Raw genomic sequence first — 26,451 nt, forward strand, 5'->3', positions numbered from 1 at the left:
CCAAAGTTGTATTTAATGTACATGCAGTATGCCTCATCCCTTTCTTCAAAGGCTGTTTTTACACACCCTGTGACCAAACATGCCAACACTACCATTCAGAGATGGCCAAACTCCATATGGCAATTTATACTGAACAAAAATATATACGCAACATGCAACAATTAAAAATGTTCTACTTTAGTTCATATAAGATAATCAATTTAAATAAATAAATTAGGCCTTAATCTATGGATTTCACATGACTGGGCAGGGGTACAGCCATGGGTGGGCCTTGGAGGGCATAGGCCCACCCACTTGGCAGCCAGGTCCAGCCAATCAGAATTAGTTTTTCCCCACAAAAGGGTTTTATTACAGACAGAAATACTCCTCAGTACCCCCTCCACCTCCCCTCAGACGATTTCCAGGTGAAGAAGCCGGATGTGGAGGTCCTGGGCTGCCATGGTTACACGTAGTCTGCGGTTGTGAGGCCAGTTGAACGTATTACCAAATTCTCTAAAACGACATTGGAGGCAGCTTATGGTAGAGAAATGAACATTAAATTATCTGGCAACAGCTCTGGTGGACATTCCTGCAGTCAGAATGCCAATTTCACGCTCCCTCAAAACTTGAGACATCTGTGGCATTGTGTTGTGACAAAACTGCACATTTTAAAGTGGCCATTTATTGTCCCCAGCACAAGGTGCACCTGTGTAAAGCTTCTTGATATGCCACACCTGTCAGGTAGATGGATTAGCTTGGCAAAAGAGAAATGCTCACTAACAGGGATGTGAAAAATGTGTGTACAAAATATGAGAGAAATAAGCTTTTTGTGCATATGGAAAATTTCAAGGATTTTTTTATTTCAGCTCATGAAACATGGGACCAACGCTTTAGAGGTTGCGTTTATATTTTTGTTCAGTGTATGTTTTAGAAACACTTAATGAACATGGTGAAATCTCACACTCAATGCAAGTCTTTTACACAATTTCCAGAAAAACAAATATCAACAAAATCTCTATTGAAACTGGACAAAAATAAAATAAGATCCATTACCAAACAAAATGACCATAATGTACAGCAGAGCTGAGGGTCACTGTAAAACAATCCTTAAAGGGATTCAGGAGAATTTGGGGATTTTAATTTACTTGAGTAATGTAAGTCAATTTTTAATAAAAACTTCCACTGACCTTTGTAACCACATACTCGCACCTGCAAATCACAGTTGTTTTGATGTTCGGAAAAATAGATAATGTAATACAAAAACAAAAGCAGCTCTACCGTCTATCCATATAGCATTAGCAAATTCTCTTCAATATTAATCCACAAAGCACCCAGTGTGACGTGTATATAATTGTAACATTTCTAATGAAGTAAAAGAGAAAAAGAAGTCCATTGCTAAAAGAAAATACATTTTCTCACATCAATCATTTACTGTGTTGAAATCAACTGGCCAGGTTATCACCATAGAGTTAGCAAACAGAAATAAGCTTGGCTTTCTATCGTTCACAGAAGATAACTTTCTTTTTTCTGTGTGATCTACATCTCTTTAGTTAAGCTTAACTGAGCAGTACAATTTCCCAACAGTAATAACATGCAAACATCCTATAAACACTGTCTTGGTATATGTTTTGATATGTCGCTTTGAAAGCTATCAATTGATGAACAAATCTCATATTTCACAATGACTTTTCTACAACAAGGAAAGTATAGGAGGAATAAATTATCAGATATATCAAAAAGGAGTCAGGGCTGAAATTCATTATGTTTTTAAGGCCTGATAGTATGCTCTTTAGACCTAATTGTACAGTATCTGTATGCTAAAAGGTATCCACAAGGTCAGATTCCACATACAAGTTTGGCACACTGCAGCGGACATACCCAGGGAGTTCCCTCCGCACAAGAAAAGGTTTCTCTCTCCTTTTTTTGCTAGTTTACATGGTTGGAGCCCCAACCTATACTTAGTGGTTGGCCTTCCTCAGGTGGCAGGTGCAGACCATAGGCTGGCTGGTGCTGGGGCTGGAGCATTGCTGCACCTCCTCAGCCTTCTGCCCTTTGTGCTTAGGCTCCACTCTCCGCGTCTCCTTCTCCTCTACATCCTTCACTTTCTGGACCTCCTTCGGTTTGGGCTCCTTGCCCACCTTTTCCCCCACCAGCGCAGCAGAAGGGGTGCGCAGATTCTTGGGGGTTCCCTGGATCTGGACCCTCCTGGCTGAGTCAGGCCCGCCGCACACCCTAGTCTGGACCTCACTGGAGGATTTGACTCCTTCCGCCGTGTGGTCCATGTACTTGCTGGGTGAGTTGGCAGGGAGTTTGTAGGCCTCCAACTTGCGCTTTTGGCTCATGGTAGCGGCACAGCAGATGATGAAGATCATGACAATGAGGAGGGAGGTGACCACAATGATGATCAGCATATTATCCTGGAGGAAGTCCACCACCCGGGTGACCATAAAGTCCTTGAGGCGGATCATGGTGGTGGTGATGGTGTTGGTGATGGTGCTGACCAGGGTGGGGGCTAGGGTAGTGGTGGGGGAGACAGGGGAGACATCAACGGGGCCGACATCGACGGTGGGGGCGACATCGGCAGTGGGGGAGACATCGACGGTGGGGGAGACATCGACGGTGGGGGAGACATCGACGGTGGGGGAGACAGGGTGGTGGGGGCTATCAACGGGGAATATAAGATCCGGCTCCCCTCCGTCACCACTGCCATCCATGGAAATGCTGTAGACCATTGGCACATGCCTGGCACAGCCATGGCCCCAGAGCATAACCAGACTCACACATGACAGGTGAAGAATCAAGTGGTGCCTCATCTTTCCTTCAGAATCCTGTAAAGACAAGAGGGAGACTTTCAATAGAACCTTTCTCAAAATTGCAGATGGTTTAGAAATGTTTTGATTTCAGGAAGATAGGCTTTCATTTTCTGCATCTGTATTACAGCAGCTACTGTAGGCCTACAACAAGCCTCCTTTCCTCTCTACTAAGAATGCAGGGGCAGTTGGGTTTCTAGTATTAGTATGAAGAAACATTCATCTAATGGTCTGATACAGTGTGATGAGGGATTTTGTGTCATAACTCGGAACAAAGTAGAATTAGCTCTGGTGTTGTGGATTTTCCCAATGACCAGATTAATATTTTTTATTTCTTTATTTTATTTCACCTTTATTTAACCAGGTCAGCCAGCTGAGAAAAAGTTCTCATTTACAACTGCGACCTGGCCAACATAAAGCAAAGCAGTGTGACACAAACACAGAGTTACACATGGAATAAACAAACGTACAGTCAATAACACAATAGAAAAAATCTATATACAGTGTGTGCAAATGTAGTAAGATTAGGGAGGTAAGGTAATAAATAGGTTATAGTGGCGAAATAATTACAATTTAGCATTAACACTGGAGTGAGATGTGCAGAAGATGATGTGCAAGTAGAGATACTGGGGTGCAAAGGAGCAAAAAAAGAAATAACAATATGGGGATAAGGTAGTTGGGTGGGCTATTTACAGATGGGCTGTGTACAGGTGCAATGATCTGTAAGCTGCTCTGACAGCTGATGCTTAAAGTTAGTGAGAGAGATATGAGTCTCCAGATTCAGTGATTTTTGCAGTTCGTTCCAGACATTGGCAGCAGAGAACTGGAAGGAAAGGCAGCCAAAGCAGGAGTTGGCTTTGGGGGTGACCAGTGAAATGTACCTGCTGGAGAGCGTGCTACGGGGGGGTGCTGCTATGGTGACCAGTGAGCTGAGATAAGGCGGAGCTTTACCTAGCAAAGACTTATAGCTGACCGGGAGCCAGTGTGTTTGGCGATGAATATGAAGCGAGGGCCAGCCAACGAGAGCATACAGGTCGCAGTGGTGGGTAGTATATGAGGCTTTGGTGACAAAACGGATGGCACTGTGATAGACTACATCCAATTTGCTGAGTAGAGTGTTGGAGGCTATTTTGTAAATGACATAGCCGAAGTCGAGGATCGGTAGGATGGTCAGTTTTACGAGGGTATGTTTAGTAGCATAAGTGAGGGAGGCTTTGTTTGCGAAATAGGAAGCTGATTCTAGATGCTTAATGTGAGTCTGGAAGGAGAGTTTACAGTCTAACCAGACACCTAGGTATTTGTAGTTGTCCACATATTCTAAGTCAGAACCGTCCAGAGTAGTGATGCTAGACGGGCGGGCGGGTGCGGGCAGCGATCGGTTGAAGAGCATGCATTTAGTTTTACTTGCATTTAAGAGCAGTTGGAGGCCATTGAAGCGTTGTATGGCATTGAAACTCGTCTGGAGGTTTGTTAACACAGTGTCCAAAGAAGGACCAGAAGTATACAGAATGGTGTCGTCTGCGTAGAGGTGGATCAAAGAATCACCAGCAGCAAGAGCAGAATCTAAGTTTAATCACTACAGAACATCCACAATATTTCTCCCATTTTACATCTTGTATTACATCTATTTTAACTGTCTGTAGTCATTACTTATTTGGGGTGGAGTCCGTCAGTTTGGTTGAGGTTTTAATTTGCATAGAGAAGAGAGGCCACCCATCCACCACACCAAAGAGGGGAGGAAGCTATATATGCCACAGGGACCAGGGAGGCGTGGGAGACTTGTGACTGTGGCCTCTATATTTACACTGGGCTGCAGCAGGCTAACGACAGGTTACAGGCAAGGATCTGATGGGTTATTTCTGCTCATATGGAAGCCTGCATTCAGCCTGCCTTAGGAACGTGTGGACTTACAGTATGCTCTACAGACAAAGAATCAAAGTGTCTAGAGCATCTAATGCAGTTCAAATTCAGTCTCAACATTACCTCGCAGTCCAAGCTCTCTCTAAATGTAATGTCTTTCTGCCTCTCTCCCCCTCTCTCTCTTTAGCTCTGGTGAAATGATAATAAGAATATTTAGAGACTTGAAAATCAACTATTGAAGTGTTTAAAAAGGCATAGAACGGAGCTGAACTCAAATCTGTAACTCAGCACCTTCACTGTGTCTGGAAATACATGTAGTGTAATTACTACTCACTCATGACGATGACTGGCTTCTAATCAGCCGCTTGTTACAATCAACCTCTGCTTCCTTACTCCTTCCTATAAATGCTGTGCCCATATGTGATTGTGTGGTCATCAATATGCATGTACAGTAAACCACAGTCATACTAAAATGGATGGTTATCTTGATCTCCCCACCCATGCATGTGTAGTCAGGGTGGCTACAGAGCCATATGCACTCTGACTGGACCATGGTATTAACCAGCCATAATTACATCTTCAGGAATAGTCATAATTTCTATAATCACTGTAGGCCCTCCACTGAAAGACCATCTAAAGAGAACCATCCTGAATTCCTCTCTCCATCTTCACCTACAAGCTACAGGAACAACAAATAAAACAACTGTATTGGTCATGTACAAAGTTTACAGCATGTATAAAAGGTGCGGCGAATTAAATGCTTGTGTGCCTGTTCCATCAACATTGCAGTTCAATGATCAATATCAATAATACGAGTCAAATACAAAATAACAAGTAATAGAAGAGGTAGTGTCGTAGTAATAGCCTTGTATGTACACGGTATGATATACAGTATAGATACAATAGGATAATATACACTGAATGTGCTGTCAATTATGACTGTATTTACAACTATAAAGTGGGTAGTATCTTGGTCGCGCAGTTGGATAAATAGCATACAATAGAACAGCAGAGTTGACTGTGTGTGCTTGTATGTAAGGGTTGGATGTGTGGATGTATATATAATCTCTAGGGTGCAGGTCGTCTCTTCGTGCTAATAGTCACTAAGGTGCAGGTCTGTGCCGGGAGACAGCTAGGGTTACCAATCACTTGTGTGATTGTGACTTTTTCCCCTGTAATTATTAAGACCAGCTCTTTGTGACATGCACCATAACATCTCGTTAAAGGTTCTATTCGCTCCAGGTCTTGACTTCTCTAACTTTGATATATATATATATATATATGAGGAACTTTATGTTTATCATGTTCACGCTACACTTTTCTTAAAACATTTTCTGATGTCTTCACTTAAAAAGGAAGTCCACAACTGTTAGATGACAAACGAAAAGGCATGTAAATGCAAAAAGAAAACATCTCCTCCTTGTCAGTCTCTAAACCTTAAATTGACAGGTTTGTCATCACTGTACAGTCTACAGCAATCAAAACAACTTGATTCTTGTTATACATGTTCTAACCATGAATTAAACTGAACAAAAATGTAAAAGGTCAGTACTTACAGATTGTATGTCTGGCTGGTGTCTCCTCTGGACTGAATGGTACTGGGATTCTAAACAGCAGAGAAGGGGAGAGGGAGCGCAAGAGAGAGAGAGAGAGCAGAGAAGGAAATTGAGGGAAAAAGAGAGAGAGCATCCAAGTTTCCACCCTTCTCCTATAACTTGAAGTATACTGAAAGTTATTTCTCCAGTTCTAAAAAACAAAAGCCTGCTGATTGCAGAAAGATGTCCATCCCTCTACATTTCCATCTTCTCCTGCTACCTCCCCCAAATCCTCCTCTCCTTGCAGAGGGACATTGGTGGATGCTCACACACTTTGGTGGATGCTTTGGTCAGTCTAGAAAGGGGGGACAGTTAGGGGCTGCCATACTGAATATATTTTCCTTGTCTGCTCCTAAACATTACATATGATGGGAGATATTGATGAGGGGGACTGGGACATCTTTGTCCACTACAAATAGATACGTCTAATTATTCACAATCCCTGATTCACTGGTTCATGTGGCAATCCTGTAAGTTGAGCAATGAGGTCAAATACAAAATGAGGCTGAAGTGTTGTCGATGTTAGTGCAGGACGAAAGCACTGGAGCAGCAGCACAATATGTGCAGGACTTTATTATCAAAAGATGAAAATAAAACACTTCCCCCTTACCTTTACTCATAGTTGAATCAGTATTCTCTAAAATGGAAAATAACACATTCTTTGTACATTTTGAAGGTTAGTGGGTATTTTAGTTCTCCACAGGGCGAGTCCCTAGGTTTCTCTGCCTCCCACGGAGTCCTCTAATTACGTGTTCCAGATTACAGCCCGTCTCCACACGGCCTACAGGACCAGCTCACAGGCAGAGGGCCCGTCTTTCATCATATCACACACACAAATCTAACGTATAAACTTTATGGTCTGCTATAAACACGTGCCTCAGAACTCACATCCCTGCTGGCGCTGCAGGGCTTTTGTTCTGCCTACGGCTGTTTGGAGCACCTCGTGGCTCAGCCTTGCCATAATAAGATTTGAAATCATAGGTTGAACAACTCAGTTTGACAGAAGTTTTTTTTCTCCCTCTATTGATGTATTTTTTGAAGGTTTTGTTCAGTAAGTACAGGAAAGGTCAGGTGTACACATGTTTGGCCATAGTGATAGATTTGTATTTCTCAGAGTAATGCTGAAAGTTAATGCTTTTTCTGTATGAGAACAAAACATTTGCTATGTAGTTGACAGACTCAAAGCTCTAGTGTTATATATTGTGAGTTTGACTAGTGTTACAAACCTCCGTCAAGGTCTGGGATGGAGCTGTTGAGAGTGAGGTTGTCCCCATCCTCTGCTGGACATCAGGGTTACGTTGCTTTTGGGACGTCTGGATCTCCCCTGGCCTCAATCAGTAGTACTGGTGGGGACCATTGCACACCATCTCTGTGCTCTGCCCCTGTAGCTGCTGGCCCGTGTCTGTACCTGCTGCCCCTCAGCTTGGTCAGGATGACGGTGCTAACAATGAACGTCATTACAGCAGCCAGCACAGCGATGGTGATCAGGCACTGAGACCTACCAGTCACTGGACGTCCTGGAGGATTTGGACATCCATTCTGTGGAGGAGTTGATGGCAGTGGTAGGGTAGGGGGTTGGATGCAGGGCTGTTGAGATGGGGGTTCGTTTACCGCTCACAGTGGTGTGGGCGATCTCAGTCTCATGGCCCGTCTCAAAGGTTTCAGTTCTCATTGTTTGCTGGGCAACGGAGACAGTTGTGTTTTCTAGCAGGTCTTTGGTGAGGGCTACAAGGGGCGTTGTTTGATGTGGTAGCTCGGACAGGTTTGGGGTCTATGGGTTGCTACCTCCCTGTGGCTAGGTAGATATTTTGAGACAGCCTTGCTTGAGAAGCAGCAGTAAAACAAGAGCTGGACATCTCCCGGGCCTTGGGGGAAATATAGTGGAAATCTGTAAAGTGAAACGACAACAGCAAATATTGAGACTGAGTTGTACAATTGTTTCCTTGCACACAGACGTTCATCACAAGCACCAAACTTTAAGAGGCATAGATGTGCCCAATTCAAACCATGTTATGAGAAAATGATTAACTTGTTATTCTGTAATATATTGTGATACATTACAGAACACTGCCAAGCACAATTACCCAATACTTGCAATATGCATTTGCTTCATATTTAAGCTCATGTGTTGCTCATCAACATTACACCACTTGAGCCTCTTTAAAGAGATCCATTTCCTTCACAAAGAATATCAGTGACTGAAATAATCATCTGATACAACCATATGTCAATCTACCCAATCAGTGATGTTGCAATGTTCCCTCAGCATTTCAGACAAAACCAAAGAAATCAATAAGTGGAGACTGTAGTAACTATATATATATATTTTTTTTTTTACACTGACAAATGAGGAATGTGGGGTATGGTTTCATACATAGGTTTCAGACACAACGAAAGCAAGAATCTCCTGATAAAGAATAACAAGTCTGAGAGAACACTAAATACCTTGGCACATCTCAGATATTGCTTGTTTGAAGATGGCCAAGTCATGTTTGTTTTTTGCAGTCCTCTGCCTCACTCATGAACTCGACACCAGATGACAAACTTCTTTTCATTTCTTTATTAATTTTTCTGATAATGAGTTGTTGATACTTGAAGCAGGAAAAATTAACAAAAATGTTGAACAGACCTCCACAAGAGGCTGAATTCTTGTTTGTTTTTCTTCTGTAATTCATTTAGGTCTTTTTGTATCTATAATACCTGTGACAGAATGGAGATTCTGTTCTGTCATGATGCATTATGGCAAGGACAGGGAACGCAGACAAGAGGAAACATTTAAAACCCACCATAACCAAACACCAGCTCAAAAACAAAACAATTAAGAAAAAGTACAAAGAAAAATACAATTACATGGTCATGTTATTTACAAAGCTTTCAATCATATTCTAGGCCTTTATTTCAAAACATCACATACATCTCTACATATTTCGCCAACCTACAGAGTCCCTTTGAATCGCTATTCACTAATATTCCAAACATCACAGCTCTCACTGCCTCGAGTGGTCCAAGGAGGCTCAGTAGAAGCACTGATGTACATACAGGACACAAGGCCCAAGACAACCTCCCCTGGCCCTGGCCAATCCATATCTCTACAGCACAGTAGAACACCTTGGAGTCATTCTCAACCCCAATAAAATATTCCACAACACCAGACGGTGCATATTCTGTGTCCAATTGCATCCATGGTTATAATCTTAGATACTTGGATTCCAAGATGGATTGATGAAAATGTACATTTCTCAGTGCTTTCTATGCCTTTCTAGCCACTCAGGCAGCCCATTCACTCCCTATCCTGCTAAATAACTCACACCATTCTCAAACCCTGTCTTCCATAAGCACTTCCTGTGCACACCTCTGCGGCACTTTCTGATCTATTCAGTGGTAACAAACTTTAAAGGCTAACATTGAACCTTAACCCACCCCGTCTGGAAAATAAACAACAAAAATAGCAACAGAACCTACTGTATTATCGTAGTTGGCAACACCATCAAATATTCAGATGATCCAAACGACTCCTTGTTCCTCTGATTCTCTAGTGATGTGACAGAGTATTTAAGGGTAGCTATTTAAAATTCTGCTAAGGAAGTACATAGTGGGATATCTGCAATGGGAGAGCCGGAGAAGGAAGCAAGGCTAAAACATACAGTATTTAAATTACTAGCATCATCACCACACCATCTAATTCTGTTATCATCGGCCAGAACCTTGGTCACACCCTACGGTGAATCCATTTCATATATAAAATCCCTCTCACATTCCCTATCTGGGAAAACAAAAAGCTCCAACAAGGACAAAGTAATACGAGGCACATATTCACACATCCTGAAAGCCTTGCCTCTCCACGTTACATCTTGTCGTCCATTGTTAACAAACAGAGGTTCAACGCAGGATCAAATTGTTTTAGTTTCAGACACACCCATCACTCACTCTGGTCGGCTGTACTGATATGGGCCAATGAGATGGTGAATAGTGAGCATCCTAGCACACGGACCCTGAACACAAGGGCATGGTTCAACATTGGGGTTTATGACTGCACAAACGACACACAAACACCTCAGAGGCAGAACAAGTCTGATATACTACTAAAAGCCTGTGGAAATGTTAACCAGCGACATAACCCACAATTCCATTGGTCCTTCTCTGGGCAGCACACAGGTCATTGGCACACGAACCCGTACAAAAGAAGCACCCCAGGTGACTGCATGTCATGAGTCAGTAGCACTGTGACTTACAGTGCAGAGCTTACAGTACATACATACCATCTGTGTCACAGGGAGGGGGGACATACTGACAAACAAACAGTGGCAAACTATGACAAATTTCTGTTTCATAAGACTGGAACTAACAATGTTGATGGCAGTGGTCACCTAAATGATTGAAAGGGATTTTTGGATTGGGGCATGTGCATTGTAAACTCCAAACAAGAAACCAGTTTAAGGTGAAATCTAAGGCTACGAGAAGTACAGGTGACATCTAACCTGTCATTTGTATCTAGTTCACTAATACCCTTTCTGTTCCTGTGACACAAAATAGATGGAGATGATGAAAACGGTGTTCAAGTCGTTTACTGTGATAGATGCATACATACGTTATAGAAGGTATCAAATGATATGAAAGGACTTTGTTTGCTGCTTGCTTAGTAAGACAAGCTAGAGATCAAAAGATAGAGAATGAACAGTGGAGCATTTCTCTCTTGAGTAGAATATCTATTGCATGCATTAACTCTGGTCAGGAGATGTTAGCAAGTGTACAGACAGTGGTCCCGTTACGATGTAGTCCACTAAGAGGGGAGGGTAAGGGTTGAGTTTCAGGAAGAAAAAAAGAAGAAAAAAAGGGAACCGTCACAACACTTACAGCATGAATCATGTCACCACTTCTGTTGTCTTTGATATCTAACAGCTCTATGATACATCAGGATCAATTTCTCTGAGTGTTTGGTGGTCTGTCAGTCAGTTTCTCATTGATGTCTTTTACAGTATTTGATTGATTGTTGAAATCCCTCTCCTTGCATTACCAGCTTATTGCATTGTCCCTTAGAGTTCGGATTTTGAATCTTCCCAGAAAACAAAAGAAAAAATATATACCGTCAAGGAGGTGTGTAAACAAAACTCCTTTAAAATTTGGCAAGATAACAAGTTGGGGTATGGGGGAGACAAAATACTGATACCTACATATAAAAACATTTTGGTTTACCCAAATAGGAACTGTTCACATTGGAATTTTCAAGGTCACAATCTTAAAAAGGAATTTGTAAGAATTTTCATACAAACAAAACTAAACTGCCACTTATTAAAAGGAAAGGAAAGGTTTGCCATATTCCATCTGTTTTATCTGAGGGTTAGGGGCTGGCTAAGAAAAAAGTTACATCTCGGAATGTTGCTTGGGATCGTTACTAGGCAGGTTTCAGGCAGAACACTGTCATCTAGATTGCCAGTGACATGTCCCGCCCACCTCCCCGCCAACGGATCGTCCTGAATTGTGTCGGGGCGAGGGGAGGGTCCTTAAATGGCGATCTTGGACATCTGCTCCTCGAGTTGGATGATTCGCTTCTCCTGACTGCTGACCAGGTCCTTGAGAGATTTGATTTCTTTCAAGATCTCTTCCAGCTTGCCTTCGTTTTTCTGAGGAATACAGAGACAGGAGCAAGGCATAAGATACCTTTTCTGGAGAGGTTTGTGCCAGTCCCCCTAACCCCCCGCCGGTTAGGTTTGGTACATTGTCATCTAAAAACAAACATACACTGTTTATATCCACTGAATTTCCCCAGATCCTTATTAAATCCTCACATCAGAGTCTATCCCTGCTGTCTGCTCTGCAGGCAGGCTATGCTGCAGGCAGGGCTCTAGTACCCTGTGGCACCCTGGGGGTTAACATGGCGTGCCTGCCCAGTCTGCTATGATTACAGGCCAGAGCTGCAGATAGAAGCTGAGGCCAGGGCTGGGTCCCACACGGGCGTCTGTGTTGTGGACGAGGTAGGGCAGGACGCCCAGAGGCAAAGTGCCCAGAGCACTCTGCCTCTGGGCAGGGGGGGACAATTTCTAGTAACCACCTTATGAAGCCAGGCAGCCGCCCCCTTCTAAATCACACCCTGCCAACATAGTGCCCATAGAGTTTATTTTCATCCTGCATTAAGGCAGGGCTAGTGTCAAACGCATGTTAGTTTGCAATTTTGTCATGTAAAAACTGTCACACTGGCATTTTCCAGCCCTAAAGCCATGTTCAGCAATTTACCAGTCTTCTATCAGCTCGCTTACACTCAGATGGATGGGGTAGAAATTATCCAAAGTGCTAATTTCAGGCAGCGCTGATAAGGATATTTATGACCAACCAAAAGCTGGTTTTAGCAGTAACGCAGTTGGTTATGTCATGAAATGTGACAGTGGAAACGCATCCTATCCAGGCGTGACGCACACTGCCCATATGAACATGGAACAAGAGTAGCTTAATGTGCTTTTGGTGCCTGTTTACTTCGTATGTAGAAACATTAAAAAAAACATGTTTTCCCCACCATTTTGTTTTATTTGATTATAAACCAAGTATAGCCTCCCTTCTCAATGAAGGCTTTTTCTTTGTCTGCCCAATGCAATCGCGAAAAAGTCAAGACTGAAAAAGTCAAGATTCACCTTCCTGGAATTATGGTGACAACATCTGTGGCGCGCTTGTGATGCAACTTCTGGAGATGTGTGAATGCGATCTGACCTCCAAGATGGTTCTGATCATGTTCATAAAACATCATATTTGGGAGCAGTATAACGGTGAGTGGACATTCTCCCTTTCTCTTTGTCCAGCGACTGAAAAGTTTGGATGTGTGTAAAACCCTCCATAGTCTGCGTTGTTTTAATATTATATGACCATGGGAAGCAATGATGGTGCCTGTTAGTGTATTTAGACATAGCCTATTTAAAAACAAGTTTGTTAATTTTGTTTAGAATTTGATTCAAATGTTCTCTTTTTAGTGAATTTAATATCTTGCTTATTGACAACATTTGGCACATCCATGCTCAGCCATAATGCAATTTACATTATTCTATGCATTTATTTCCACATTGTTCTAAGTAATTGCGTAGCTTCAATGTGGACTGCAAACAGGTTCAATTTAACATATTTAGCAAAGATGGGATAGGTCTACATTGTTATTTTGTTTCTGTAAGCTGTTTAACAAACTATAAATGGACTAACATTGTAATTTGAGTTGATTCCAAGGCAATACATAAAAAAACATAAATACACAACTTGAAGCAACCACACTATTTAGCCATGGAGCACGTCCTGATTTGCCAGTGAGGGACCAAGCCTCGACACACCTTTAACTTGTTTATTCATCAAAACCCAGCCCTTTCGCGCCACAGCCGGTAATTGTGCTTGTGAAACACCCCCGGACCTATAGTGCTACCGCCCAGCGCTTAGATTGACCATTGCATTAGGCAGTGGTGTAAAGTACTTTAAAATATTTTTACTTAAGTCGTTTTTTGGAGTATCTGTACATTACTTCTACTTCACTACATTCTTAAAAATTAGGTACTTTTTACTCCATACATTTTCCCTGACACACAAAAGTACTCATTACATTTTGAATGCTTAGCAGGACAGAAAAGGTCCAATTCACACACTTACCAAGAGAACATCCCTGGTCATCTCTACTAGAGGCGGACTCACTGAACACAAATGCTTTGATTCAGACTGATCTGAGGGTTGGAGTGTGCTCCTGGCTATCCACAAATTTTAAAAAACAATTGTGCCATCTGGTTTGCTTAATAAGGAATTTTAAATGATTTATACTTTGATATTGAAGTACATTTTTGCAATTCCATTTACCCTTGATACTTAAGTATATTTCTAACCAAGTAGTTTTTACTGGGTGACTTTCACTTTTATTTTTATTATTTCACCTTTATTTAACCAGGTAGGCTAGTTGAGAACAAGTTCTCATTTACTTTCACTTGAGTCATTTCCTATTAAGGTATTTTTTACTTTTACTCAAGTATGACAATTGGGTATTTTTTCCACCACTGGCATTAGGTTTGTTAAAATAGAGCCTTCCATGTTCCATGGCCTTAGCTGCAATGTGCCAAGGCCAGGGCTAAACTAAAGGCCATTAATGACTGCGTTTCAGTGGTGAAGGACGGGGTAGGCATGGTGATCATCAGACTAGTCCTGAGAAAGCACTGTAATCATACAGATGTAGATACATACTGTAGTGTTGGTATACTGATCCAGTCTGGTGTCAACTTTCACTCAAATCACATTGCACATACAGAAGAATATCCTGGCATCTGGTGAGTAGTACTTTGTTCACTGAATTGTATGCACACAAGAGATTGTAACAGTCTCTAGCATACAACCCAGGCATAGTCCTCCCAAGAGAGACAGCAGTACTCACTATGGATGGAGTGGATGAGGCAGACTTGTTGACTGTGCCCGTGTTCTCCGCATTCTTGCTCAGCTTGTTGTCCAGGATGTTCTTCTTGACCACCTTGAGGTCGCGGTTCTTGCCAGGGACGTAACCGTTCTTCAAGGAAATGAGGATGGGCTCGCCGTTCCTCCCCTCGAACCAATCCTCCGCCTCAATGGCACAGTCTGGTCCTGCCGTGTCTGGGTACAGGTCATCCTGGAACAGGTCAGACTGCAGGGAGAGAGAAAGAGGGGTATAGAGACGGCTGTTAGAGAACACTGGACCAAATGCATATAATAGAGCCTGGCCTCAAAACAGAGTTTGAGTTAAATGTGGCATTGATTGTTGAAATCATTCGTATATTGAGTGTCTCTAGATCAGAATGAAGAAGCTCACCTTTCTTGGCACAGTCATAATGATCGGTTCACACTTCCTTTCGTGCAGTTTATAAAACCTGTCAACATAGAAGTACAAAGAAGCATATTATCCACAACATCATATAACAGACCGGTCTAATATCCTTTCACACACTGCAGCCCAGCCCAATGCACTTCTACTTCCATGACACTGGCAATACTCTCAGGGCAGCCTCAGTAAACATGGAGCTGTATAAAGGCATGGTACATGATTCTGATTGGCAGGGCCTGAGGTAAACAGATGAGAGCTCCCCTTCAACATCTGGTTCTGTACTGCCTCCTGGTGGACATAGCTGGCCAATAGCTTCACATCACAAGTCAGGTCTTCCTCTTAGACCCTCATCATAGACCCAGCCAAGCACCAAAACACCTGGTTCAACTAATCAACTAGACATTGCTGAAATGAATCAGGGGTGTGCCCGTCAAAGCATAATAACCAGATGAGCAGCCCTAAAATGGCTGATCTGTTTCTTTATCCAGCGAGCCGTACCTGGCGATCTCACACTTGTTGACATCCAGGCCTCTCTTGGGCATATATCCCATTCCCCTCTGGGGCTCCTTGGTGGTGAAGGTGCTGAGGTAGTGGACAAATGGGGCTTCGTCCGTGATCTCAAAGTAGCGAATGCTGCTGTCACCCTACAAACCACAGAAACAAGATAACAGCCTTCTGTGTTGGGAACAGTACAACGTTTTAGTAGTGCCTTTACGGCTAACACTTCATCATGCCTAACTTCATGGATCAGAGGCTTGTTGTAAGTTACATGCACAGCAGATCAAATGGATGTGTATGTAATATTTGCCGGAGAAACTCCACTCACCTTACCACACAGGTAAACCACATTGGTATCTGGGTCATAGAAGGGCAAGAGGACTCCATTGCTGGTGTCCATCTCATGCACTGAGATCGCCTCATCCATAGCTTGCTGTAAATGAAACATCGACATAGTCAGTTACTGAGCAGTGCAATAAAATCTTTAAAATCAGGGGCTGCGTCCCAAATGCCACCCTATTCCCTATATAGTGCCCCTATGGGCCCTGGTCAAAAGTAGTCCACTATAAAGGGAATACAGTGTCATTTGGGACGAAGCCCAGGAGTAGTGATGGTGAGGAGGACGAGGTGACCCACCGGGTTCCACAGGGCTAGCTGTCTCTCACTCATACGGCTGAAGCCTGTGGTGAACACGTTCCCGTCCGACAGGAAGATGGCCCTCATGGGCCGCGCCCCCTCGTGTGCCTTCTCCTTCTCCTGTGACAGAGGGTCAACAGTCAACATACTGAGGATACATCCTAAATCATCTCCTCAAAGAGATCCCTTTCAAATTAGGAAAAGAGTAGTCTCCCTAGGCAGATGGGTCGCCTCCCACAATGTTTCCAATGTTCCAGCATACACGTCAGCACGTACTGTAATAAAACGTCAGTTTGGCATAGAGGAACCCACATCCCAACACAAAATAGTAGCTAGCAAGATGGAGATTACGGAGGTTATTTTTTAATGAGTGCATTTTGAAAGTGTCTTGTTCGAATCAACTACCTTCACTAAAACCACCGCAAAAGGTTTTGCCTGCTAACTTTAGTTTCGTATCACGACATTCTGGCAGGACTCACCCCAGAATTGTTCTCGCTCTCTCAAAGTTACCAAAAGAGTCCGTCATATCTACCAGACCCTAGTCACTGCTGTTGCCTAGGCCTGGGTTTACTAAACTAGGAAATGGTAACAAGTTGTTGAGATGAGTGGAAACATTAGTAAGATTGCAAAATTCCAGTAACTTTCCCAAAATGTCCAGGTTTATCAGAATTCCCAGTAGGATTCCCGGATTTCCTACTTATTCCGTCCTGATTCCAGGAATATTCCAACCGGGATTTCAGGAAACGCTGGGAATTTGATCACCCTATAGAGCAGCAGGTTTGTTAGTGAAAAGTCCTGTCAGTGGTAGAGTTGAATACCGGTAAGCGGTATCCCGGGACTTCCCGACCAACTCCTTCCAGTTTCCCTCGAAAAATTATCGCAGTCCCGTGGACCAATAATCTCAAATGTTTATGCCGCACTAATGCAAAAATACAACATTTGCACTTGCGAATAACTGCATGAACCAGACATATCAAGTCTCTGGCTTCATACATCAGAATAGTCATCACAACTCTAGCACCCCTTTTGAATTGAACGAAACCTTCCATACATATTTGCCCATTATAGAAGAAGTGCTTGGGAAAGTGACTTCTTGGACCTGATTTCCCCACGATACCATGGGACGTCACTGAAAAATATAAACAGTTGAGATTGATAACATTTCAATTCAAATCAAAATGTTATTTGTCATCTGCTCCGAATACACCGGGTTTAGACTTTACCGTGAAATGCTTGCTTACGAGCCCTTCCCAACAATGCAGAATAAAACATATATAATAAAAATGAAAAATAGTAACAAGGAATAATACACAAGAATGGAGCCATCTACAGGGAGTACCAGATCAATGTGCAGGGGAACAAAGTATCTGAGGTAGATACTGTATGTACATGAAGGCAGGGTAAAGTGGCTAGGCATCAGGATACATAAGAGTCAAATATAGAACACATTAGCAGCTGCATATGATTAGTGTTAGTAAAAAAAAAAACACACGCACAAACACACTTTTTTTATTGAGGAACACAAAGAAAGTACAAATAAAGTAAAAGAACCAAAAATGATCTGTCAGTTACAGCACACATCATACGTTCACCTTTGACAGCCCACATTCTCTCCAACAAGGGTGTAGGGAGCCGGTCCGGTTTGATTTCAGTTGAGGTGTTATGAAGAAACATAACATTCTTCCAACAGAATTCTCTCCATGACCTTGAGTTGGTAGAGCTTTGTTGAGTCTCATATGTTTAACCATGTTTCATCAGTTCTTTCAATGTTAAGTTCCTCCTCCCATTTCTGTTTAATATAGTTTGTAGATTTTTATTTGAGGATTGAATACCCAAGTAAAAATTGGAAATGTTTTTTTTTTGATACTCCAAGTTGTATGAGTTAGTGAATACTTGGATTAATTTTTGAGGTGCTCGAGGGTCAATCACTTTTATCTCCCTTAAGAAATAGTGTCAAACTTGTAGGCATCTGTAAAAATCTTGTTTATCTAAGCCAAGTTTTTTTTTCTTAGGTCCTGGAAGTTATCTAGGTCCCCATTCCTTATAAATGTACTGAATGATGATGCCTTTCTGCGTCCACTGTTTAAATCTGCTGTCCTGACTTGCAGGGATGAAGCTGGGGTCGTATACGGGCCAACTCAGCAGTTTGACCTCTCTGTCTAAATGAAGTTGCTTAACTACCCTAAACCATGTCTTAAGATAAATTAATCCACTGATTTTGTCTATTGTATATTTCTATTACCCAAAACTGACTGTATGGGTGTCTCTGTATGGGTGTCTCTGTATGGGTGTCTCTGTATGGGTGTCTCTGTATGGGTGTCTCTGTCAAAGTACTCTCCACGTCTTTCCATTTGGATTCGTATTCTGAATTGCAAACACACCAGAGGTCTCAATTGGGCTGACACAAAATAATCGTCTTTTAGGTTTGGTAAGGCCATACCCCCATAGTTTTTTGGTAATTGTAATGTTGTGCATCTAATTCTTGATCTCTTACTGTTCCAGATAAACCTTGATATCCGTTTATCCCTAAACTGTTTAGGTGGGATTTCTATGGGCAGTGACTGGAACAAATACAGTAACCTTGGCAGGATGTTCATTTTGATTGTTTCAATTCTACTACTAAGATCCAAGGGAAGTGAATTCCACCTGTCCAGGTCATCATAGATTGTCTTGTTGATGTGATCGTTATTCATGTCATAAAGTTTGGGTGTATCTTTTGGTAAATTTATGCCAAGATATTTAATGGATGAAGAGGTTCAGTGGAAGTTATACCTCCTCTTCAGCTCTTCCTGTGGGGTAGAATTATATACTAGGGTCTTGTGTACATTTAGCACACACAAACATTTGGAACATATTCAGGGTCAAACATCCATCAATCTTGGTACACATGAGCCTGGGTCTTTAAGGAATTACAGAACATCAGCATACATGCATATCTTATGTTCTGTATGTGTGTGTTCTGTGTAGGTGTGCATATGTAGTGTATGTAACTGTGTGTGTGTATATATAGCCTTGCGAGTGTGTGTATATATAGCCTTGCGAGTGTGTGTATATATAGCCTTGCAAGTGTGTGTATATATAGCCTTGCAAGTGTGTGTATATATAGCCTTGCAAGTGTGTGTATATATAGCCTTGCAAGTGTGTGTATATATAGCCTTGCGAGTGTGTATATTTAGTCTTGCGAGTGTGTGTAGTGTCTGTACAACTTTTAGGATCCGAGGGCCCATGCCAAATCTTTTCAGCCTCCTTAGGGGGAAGAGGCGCTGCCGTGCCCTCTTCACGACTGTGCGGATGTGTGTGGACCATGTTAATTAAGTCCTTAGTAAGCTTACAAACATGGGTTGTCAAACTATTTTAGCCTTAAACGTCAATTATCTAAATGTCTGAACTTTCATATTGGCATTTGTTGTAGCTTAGAACCTATTTTACATCTGAGGTTTTTGTGTTGTGTCCAACATCAGTTGAGACACAGCATACTCTTTAATAAAGGGTGGGCATCATGATTGGCTGATAAATGTACTAAAATGGGAATAACATTGAAATTTCAACATTCAAATGTTTTTTTTAAGATAATTTACGTTAAAAAGGTAAAACAATTACATATTTTTGTATAAAAAAATGTAATTCAAGAAATTATCAAATAGCTTTTAAAATGACAAACGCAACTGTTAATCTTTTCCAGCGATGAGGACATGGATGTCTCATGGTATGGTATGCAAAATGGGTCAACTTTGAGCACCTCTCTCTCCTGAATGTTTTAGCATTCAGGTCTAAAGTCACTGACCACTTCTTCCATGGGCAAACATATATGGAAAGTTGTTTAAATCAAAAGGGATGCTGTCAAAAAGTGATTGAATTCAAATGTACTTACCCAATAACGAAAGCGAGTGAACGAATCTTAACTAATCAGATTCGTGGGATTTGATCAATCGTGGCGCTATCCATGGCGCTGAATCTCCACTACTAGGCCTATTCACTTGTTTGTTTAGAGGAGAATTGGATATGTTCCCTGTGACAAAGTCACCACAATAAGCGGGTTGGGCCGACCAACCAGTGCTCCCACACATTGGCTAACCGGGCTGTCTGCATTGTGTCCCGCCACCCACCAACCCCTCTTTTACGCTACTGCTACTCTCTGTTCATCATATATGCAGTCACTTTAACCATATGTACATGTACATACTACCTCAAATCAGCCTGACTAACCGATGTCTGTATGTAGCTTCGCTACTTTTATAGCCTCGCTACTGTTTATAGCCTGTCTTTTTACTGTTGTTTTATTTCTTTACCTACCTATTGTTCACCTAATACCTTTTTTGCACTATTGGTTAGAGCCTGTAAGTAAGCATTTCACTGTAAGGTAATTCACTGTAATACCGGTTGTATTCGGCGCACGTGACAAATTAACTTTGATTTGGTTATCATAAAGTAAAAACAGCCACAATCTTCCGAAATTCCCCTGATAGCCAGGTGCAAGGGAGCGAAAAGGGCCAACTGGCTGACATCTTTCAGTCAAAGGTACACTAACTCAAAATGTAGTTTTCACTAGGTTGTAGGGTAATAACCTCAATATTTTAGGCCTTCATTTAAACTAGGCTACAACAACTGAGTTGATTAAATTGTGACAAATAGCCTACAACAAGAAGCCTTTAGATTCTAGTCTATATTTCACCAATGACTGTGGTATAATCATTTTCGCTGGTATTATATGCCTTTAAATTTCCTTTATGAACGGGAATACCGGGTTGGATCCAGGACGGTTGCAATTTTCTCAACAATTTTTTGGGGTAAAATACTCAAACCTAGTCAGTGGTGCTCACCCCTACAATCTCTTCCTTGCGGGGGTCGATGACGCGGATGGTCTTGTCCTTGCAGGCGGTGCAGATGAGGCTGCCATTGCGGTTCCAGCAGGCGCTGAAGATGACGTCAGGGTGCATGTCCTCCAACTGGATCATGGCCTCGCCCGTCCCCACGTTCCAGATGATGACCAGGTTGTCACAGCCTGAGAAGAGAGGAACACACACATTTAATATACACACATTAATATACACATACTACACAAAAGAAAAAGGACAACGCCAAATAGCACTGATATGACAAGATAATACCATCTACAAGTCGTAGCTCATTCTGGTTTTGTTTTGACATGGAGGATAAAAACAGGGTAAACGGTCATTTTAAAGTCAATGAGGACAGATGTGCGTTGATCAGGCATCAGTGTTTAGGGGAAATGACGCAAGCTCACAGCAGGTTGCCCACTTCTCTCAGAGCGAGGAGAAGATTAGAGGGGGCAGAGAGCAAGGGGGCCGGTGACGCCACAGATTACAACCACAAAAGCAGAGGCACAGAGGCTGAACCAGAACTATAAATGATAACATGTAAGATGTCCACCTCACACAAGTCATCCAGTCATGACATGTTACGAGAAGGGTTTTAAAATGGACAGGAGGACGCCACTCACCAGCACTGAGCAGGACGTTGCGTGCCGTGGGGTGCCATGTGATGATGCCAACCCTTTTGGAGTGTCCCTCCAGGACCACCACAGGCTCAGACAAGCCGGTAACCAGCCCGTTCTCAGGGATCTGCCACACCTGCAGACAGACACGGGTCAAAGGTCAGGACCAGGACATAGCTAGGGTCATCATAGGATCATATACTGAGGTCAGACATATGGTTGCAGTTTCCCTGCTGTTAGCCTGTGTCATGAAGCTCTAAAATGCTGGACCACAGAAAGCAGTACATTCACATGAACTAACTTGTCTTTTAGATTGGCATCACTGTGACATGAAGTCAGTAGATCACACTTACAACCAAGAGACTGAAGGGGGAAACAGAGACCCAAGGTTACTCATCATATTGATGTTTTCAAATCAGAGTTTATTGGTCATGTACACAGATTTGCAGATGTTATTGCAGGTGCAGCGAAATGCTTCTGTTTCTAACTTCAACAGTGCAGTAATAATACCTAGCCATACACACACATCTAAAAAGTTTAAATAAAGAAATATCAGAAAGAACAATGCCAGAGTCCGGAATATATAAATAAATATAATGGTGTATGTAGACAGTCTATGAATAGAAAAGGTGTGTATAGCAGTTCTATAGGATGAGCCATGACCACAACACAGTACATACATATAAAGTGGGTAAAACAAATGTGACCAGTGTTCAATGACTCGATGTACATAAGGAAGCAGTCTATAAGGTTCAGGGCAGGGTACTGGGCGGTGGGCAGCTAGAACAGTGACTAAGGTTCAGGGCAGGGTACTGGGCGGTGGGCAGCTAGAACAGTGACTAAGGTTCAGGGCAGGGTACTGGGCGGTAGGCAGCTAGAACAGTGACTAAGGTTCAGGGCAGGGTACTGGGTGGTAGGCAGCTAGAACAGTGACTAAGGTTCAGGGCAGGGTACTGGGTGGTAGGCAGCTAGAACAGTGACTAAGGTTCAGGGCAGGGTACTGGGCGGTGGGCAGCTAGAACAGTGACTAAGGTTCAGGGCAGGGTACTGGGCGGAGGCCGCCTAGAACAGTGACTAAGGTTCAGGGCAGGGTACTGGGTGGAGGCCGGCTAGAACAGTGACTAAGGCTCAGGGCAGGGTACTGGGCGGAGGCCGCCTAGAACAGTGACTAAGGTTCAGGGCAGGGTACTGGGCGGTAGGCAGCTAGAACAGTGACTAAGGTTCAGGGCAGGGTACTGGGTGGAGGCCGGCTAGAACAGTGACTAAGGTTCAGGGCAGGGTACCGGGTCGTAGGCAGCTAGAACAGTGACTAAAGTTCAGGGCAGGGTACTGGGCGGAGGCCGGCTAGTGGTGACTAACAGTCTGATGGCTTGGAAATAGAAGCTGTTTCTCAGTTTCTTGGTCCTAGTTTTGATGTACAGTATCATCGTTCTAGAATGGTAGCGGGTGAACAGGCCGTGGCTCGGGTGGCTGAGGTCCTTAATGATCTTCTTGGCCTTCCTGTGACACTGGTGCTGTAGATGTCCTGGAGGGCAGGGAGTGTGCCCCTGATGATGCGTTGGGCTGACCGTACCACCCTCTGGAGAGCCCTGCGGTTGCGGACGGTGCCGTACCAGGTGGTGATACAACCCATAGGATGTTCTCAATGATGCATCTGTTGAAGTTCGTGAGGGTCTTAGGGGCCAAGACAAATTTCTTTGGCCTTCTGAGGATGAAGGGGTGCCGTTGCACCTTCTTCACCACACCGTCTCTGTGAAGGGACCATTTCAGGTCCAGTGATGTGCACGGCGACGAACTTGAGGCTTGTGACCCGCTCCACTGCGGCCCCGTCGATGTGGATGTGCCCTCTCTCTCCGTGTTGTCGCCTGTAGTCCACGATCAGCTCCTTTGTTTTGTTGATGTTGAGGGAGATGGGTAAGGTGGAGGAGATAATGGTCCTGAACTAGCACCTCAAAGTACTTCATGACGACAAAAGTGAGTGCTACGGGGCGATAGTCATTTAATTCAGTTACGTTTTATGTACATAGTGAGTAGCTTACTTCCTAGTGAGAATACAGCCAGGAGAGACTACTCAAATATGGTAAACATTGCAGAATCAGAAAATGTACCTACGGAAATGAAGACTAAAGTTTAAAATCATTATCTCTACGAACCCTGACAGCAGTAGACAGACAGTATGAAGGCAGTAGTCACACCGCTGCACTGCTACACTATCAGAGCTCCTACTCTCGCTGCAAAAGGTTACTATGGATACAGAAATCTCAGAAACACAGTTCATCACAGCACTTAATCTAAAGTCAACATTACTTTTAGAGAACCTATTCAGAGTGCCTTTCTAGCCGCAAATGTTCTGAAGAGGAACCTTTGACGGTTCAACTTCTGTAAATACACTTGGAACACCGTTCAGAGAGTTGCATGGGGAAGCCAATGCCTACAGGTGGGGAAGTGATAGAAGCATACCTAAGAACATAGCACACACTCTGATCACTGCCATTCACAGCCCAAATAAGGACATATAGTATAGCACCAGCCTCAAACAAGTTAGTGACCTCAGCCCTATAAAAAGGCTAAATCATTCCCCACATCTCTCTGGGTCTAATCTAATCCAGACTAGAGTGCAAACCCTGCTTGCACGTACCCTTCGCTACCCTATCACCGTCTAATTCTGCACCCATCCCTACGCTGTCAGTGTCTGGCCTTTCACAATCAAAACTGGTCCTCTGTCAGTTGGAGTCGGTGTATACACTGTACATATGCAGGTAAAGTGTAAACAAACATTATTGTACTACTCCACTGAGAAGGACAGTCTCTGCTGAGGCGTGTGACTGTAAACCTTACCATGACCGTGCAGTCCTCCGAGCCGCTGGCGATGACCTGGTCATTGTGGGGGCACCAGTCGATGTCCAGTACAGGGCCCGTGTGACCACACACTGTGGGGTAGGCCTTGTCAATGCGGCCCGACTGTGGAGAACACACACAGAGACATGAGATTAAAACACCAGAAACACTGAGGTGTATGATCCACGGGGATCTGAGGAAACAACCTGATCTCAGCTGAACTGGAACCATGAAATCACAGGGTTAGAGTGACCAATCAGAGACTATGTACAAACCAATTGGCACTCCAATCACACAGAGACACAGACACAGAGAGAGACAGACACAGAGAGAGACAGACACAGAGAGAGAAAGAAAGAGAGAGACAGAGAGAAACAACATTCACATTCTCCCTCTTAGAAAATGAGTTTCCCCATCATTCAAACCTTGGGCAGAATCATTGTTAGACAAATACAACTGTGGCGTAGCCTGAAAAGGGGGGGGGGGGCATGGGGGACTGAATTCTCAACCTCCACAAAAGAGGGAGAATGAGAGATGGCGCGGATGTGAAGAAACCATGCATAGCCCTGTGACTGTGTTGCTGTGTGAAGGAGGCCAGTGACTGAGGCGAGGAAAACAGGAATACCCCTCCAACCAAAAGAAGCGGCGCTCCATCAGGTACAAACCAGACATTTTGACTAGGGCTGAGCATTGCCAGGGACCTCATGATACGATACTTAGGTGCCAATATGTAGTGATTCTCACAGTCGCTGTCCACGGTTCTGAAAAAAAACTTTAGCGAGCCCTAGAATTAGCACCTTTACCTATGTCGCTATGTGCATACTAGCAAAGTTAACCAGCCTATTGGGATTAAGACCATTTCTGACCATTGTTCCAAATGGTCAGAAAAAAATATTGTAATCTAACAGCAACTGTTTGGCACATAATACACACAACACTCGCTCATATATCCTCCTTTTTATTAATCTTCAGTCGTTTCCACAACTAAGTCAAATGTCTTCCACAGATCTGACTTCCACTTTCCCGCCTGAGCAACCAGTAAACATTCCCCCGTTTCAAGTTTTTTTCCACATCCTCCGCATCCATTTGCGGTCGACATTACCGTGTTCATTGTTTGTTATAACCAATTTATTGATGTGATTATGATATGGCCTGACCTATAGCCTATTGGTCACATGCATGCAATGTTTACATGTTTCACAAAGAGAGCAAGGGTTGAGGGAATAGGTCATGTTTTTCGTAAACAAATGAGGGATTTCGGTAACAAAACTTTTCAGAAATATGATAGAAACTAAAATCGCCAAATTGATGATGCTGCTTCAGCACGTACAGCGCAATAAACACTTGCTTTTCTCTGGTGCCTTTTTGCTGCAGTAGGGAGGAGAGCGAGACAACATGCACCAGTCAAAGGCACTCAGTCTTTTTTTCTTTTTAACAGTGTGGCCATCGGGGTCATTCTTGATTCATTTGTGTGTATTAATTATTTAAATCAAACAAACAGTGTGCTTAAAGCATCAGACAGGCTCAGTGCATATGTAGTTAATTTTATTGAAACACTTAGGGTGTGTGTCTATAGTGCACTCGAAAAGTATTCAGACCCCTTGACTTATTCCACTGTTACGTTACAGCCTTAATCTAAAATTGATTAAATTGTCCCCCCTCAATCTACACACAATACCCCATAATGACAAAACAAAAACCTGTCTTTAGTATTCAGACCCTTGACTCAGTACTTTGTTGAAGCACCTTTGGCAGCGATTACAGCCTCGAGTCTTCTTGGGTGTGACATTACAATATTATGGCACACCTACATTTGGGGAGTTTCTCCCATTCTTCTCCGCAGATCCTCTCAAGCTCTGTCAGGTTGGATGGGGCGCACAGCTATTTTCAGGTCTCTCCTGAGATTTTCGATCGGGTTCAAGTCTGGGCTGTGAGTCTTGGTAATTCCATACTTCCATTTAAGAATGATAGAGGCCACTG

The 26,451-nt window shown here is 43.1% G+C and overlaps 2 protein-coding genes across 2 annotated transcripts in view; both read right to left on the bottom strand.

The window, feature by feature from the left end:
* Positions 1 to 856: 856 nt before the first annotated feature.
* Positions 857 to 8,092, bottom strand: tmem119a (transmembrane protein 119a). Its single transcript, XM_039002502.1, has 3 exons — positions 7,471 to 8,092; positions 6,206 to 6,255; positions 857 to 2,807 (listed from the first exon to the last, which is right to left on the bottom strand). The coding sequence occupies exon 3, from the start codon at positions 2,790 to 2,792 to the stop codon at positions 1,938 to 1,940; it is 855 nt and encodes a 284-aa protein (XP_038858430.1). The 5' UTR covers positions 2,793 to 2,807; positions 6,206 to 6,255; positions 7,471 to 8,092; the 3' UTR covers positions 857 to 1,937.
* A 703-nt stretch (positions 8,093 to 8,795) lies between these two features.
* The window catches only part of coro1ca (coronin, actin binding protein, 1Ca), a 53,020-nt gene continuing 35,364 nt past the window's right edge, over positions 8,796 to 26,451 (bottom strand). Inside the window, exons 3-11 of the mRNA XM_038971125.1 lie at positions 24,472 to 24,594; positions 21,640 to 21,769; positions 20,999 to 21,180; positions 16,179 to 16,298; positions 15,871 to 15,975; positions 15,543 to 15,688; positions 15,033 to 15,090; positions 14,625 to 14,867; positions 8,796 to 11,865 (exon numbers count right to left, since the gene is read on the bottom strand). Of these exons, the coding sequence (XP_038827053.1) occupies positions 11,746 to 11,865; positions 14,625 to 14,867; positions 15,033 to 15,090; positions 15,543 to 15,688; positions 15,871 to 15,975; positions 16,179 to 16,298; positions 20,999 to 21,180; positions 21,640 to 21,769; positions 24,472 to 24,594 (1,227 nt within the window). The 3' untranslated portion in view covers positions 8,796 to 11,745. The remainder of the gene's footprint in view (positions 11,866 to 14,624; positions 14,868 to 15,032; positions 15,091 to 15,542; positions 15,689 to 15,870; positions 15,976 to 16,178; positions 16,299 to 20,998; positions 21,181 to 21,639; positions 21,770 to 24,471; positions 24,595 to 26,451) is intronic.

This window comes from Salvelinus namaycush, chromosome 1, assembly GCF_016432855.1.
Source record: "Salvelinus namaycush isolate Seneca chromosome 1, SaNama_1.0, whole genome shotgun sequence".
Lineage (NCBI taxonomy): Eukaryota > Metazoa > Chordata > Actinopteri > Salmoniformes > Salmonidae > Salvelinus > Salvelinus namaycush.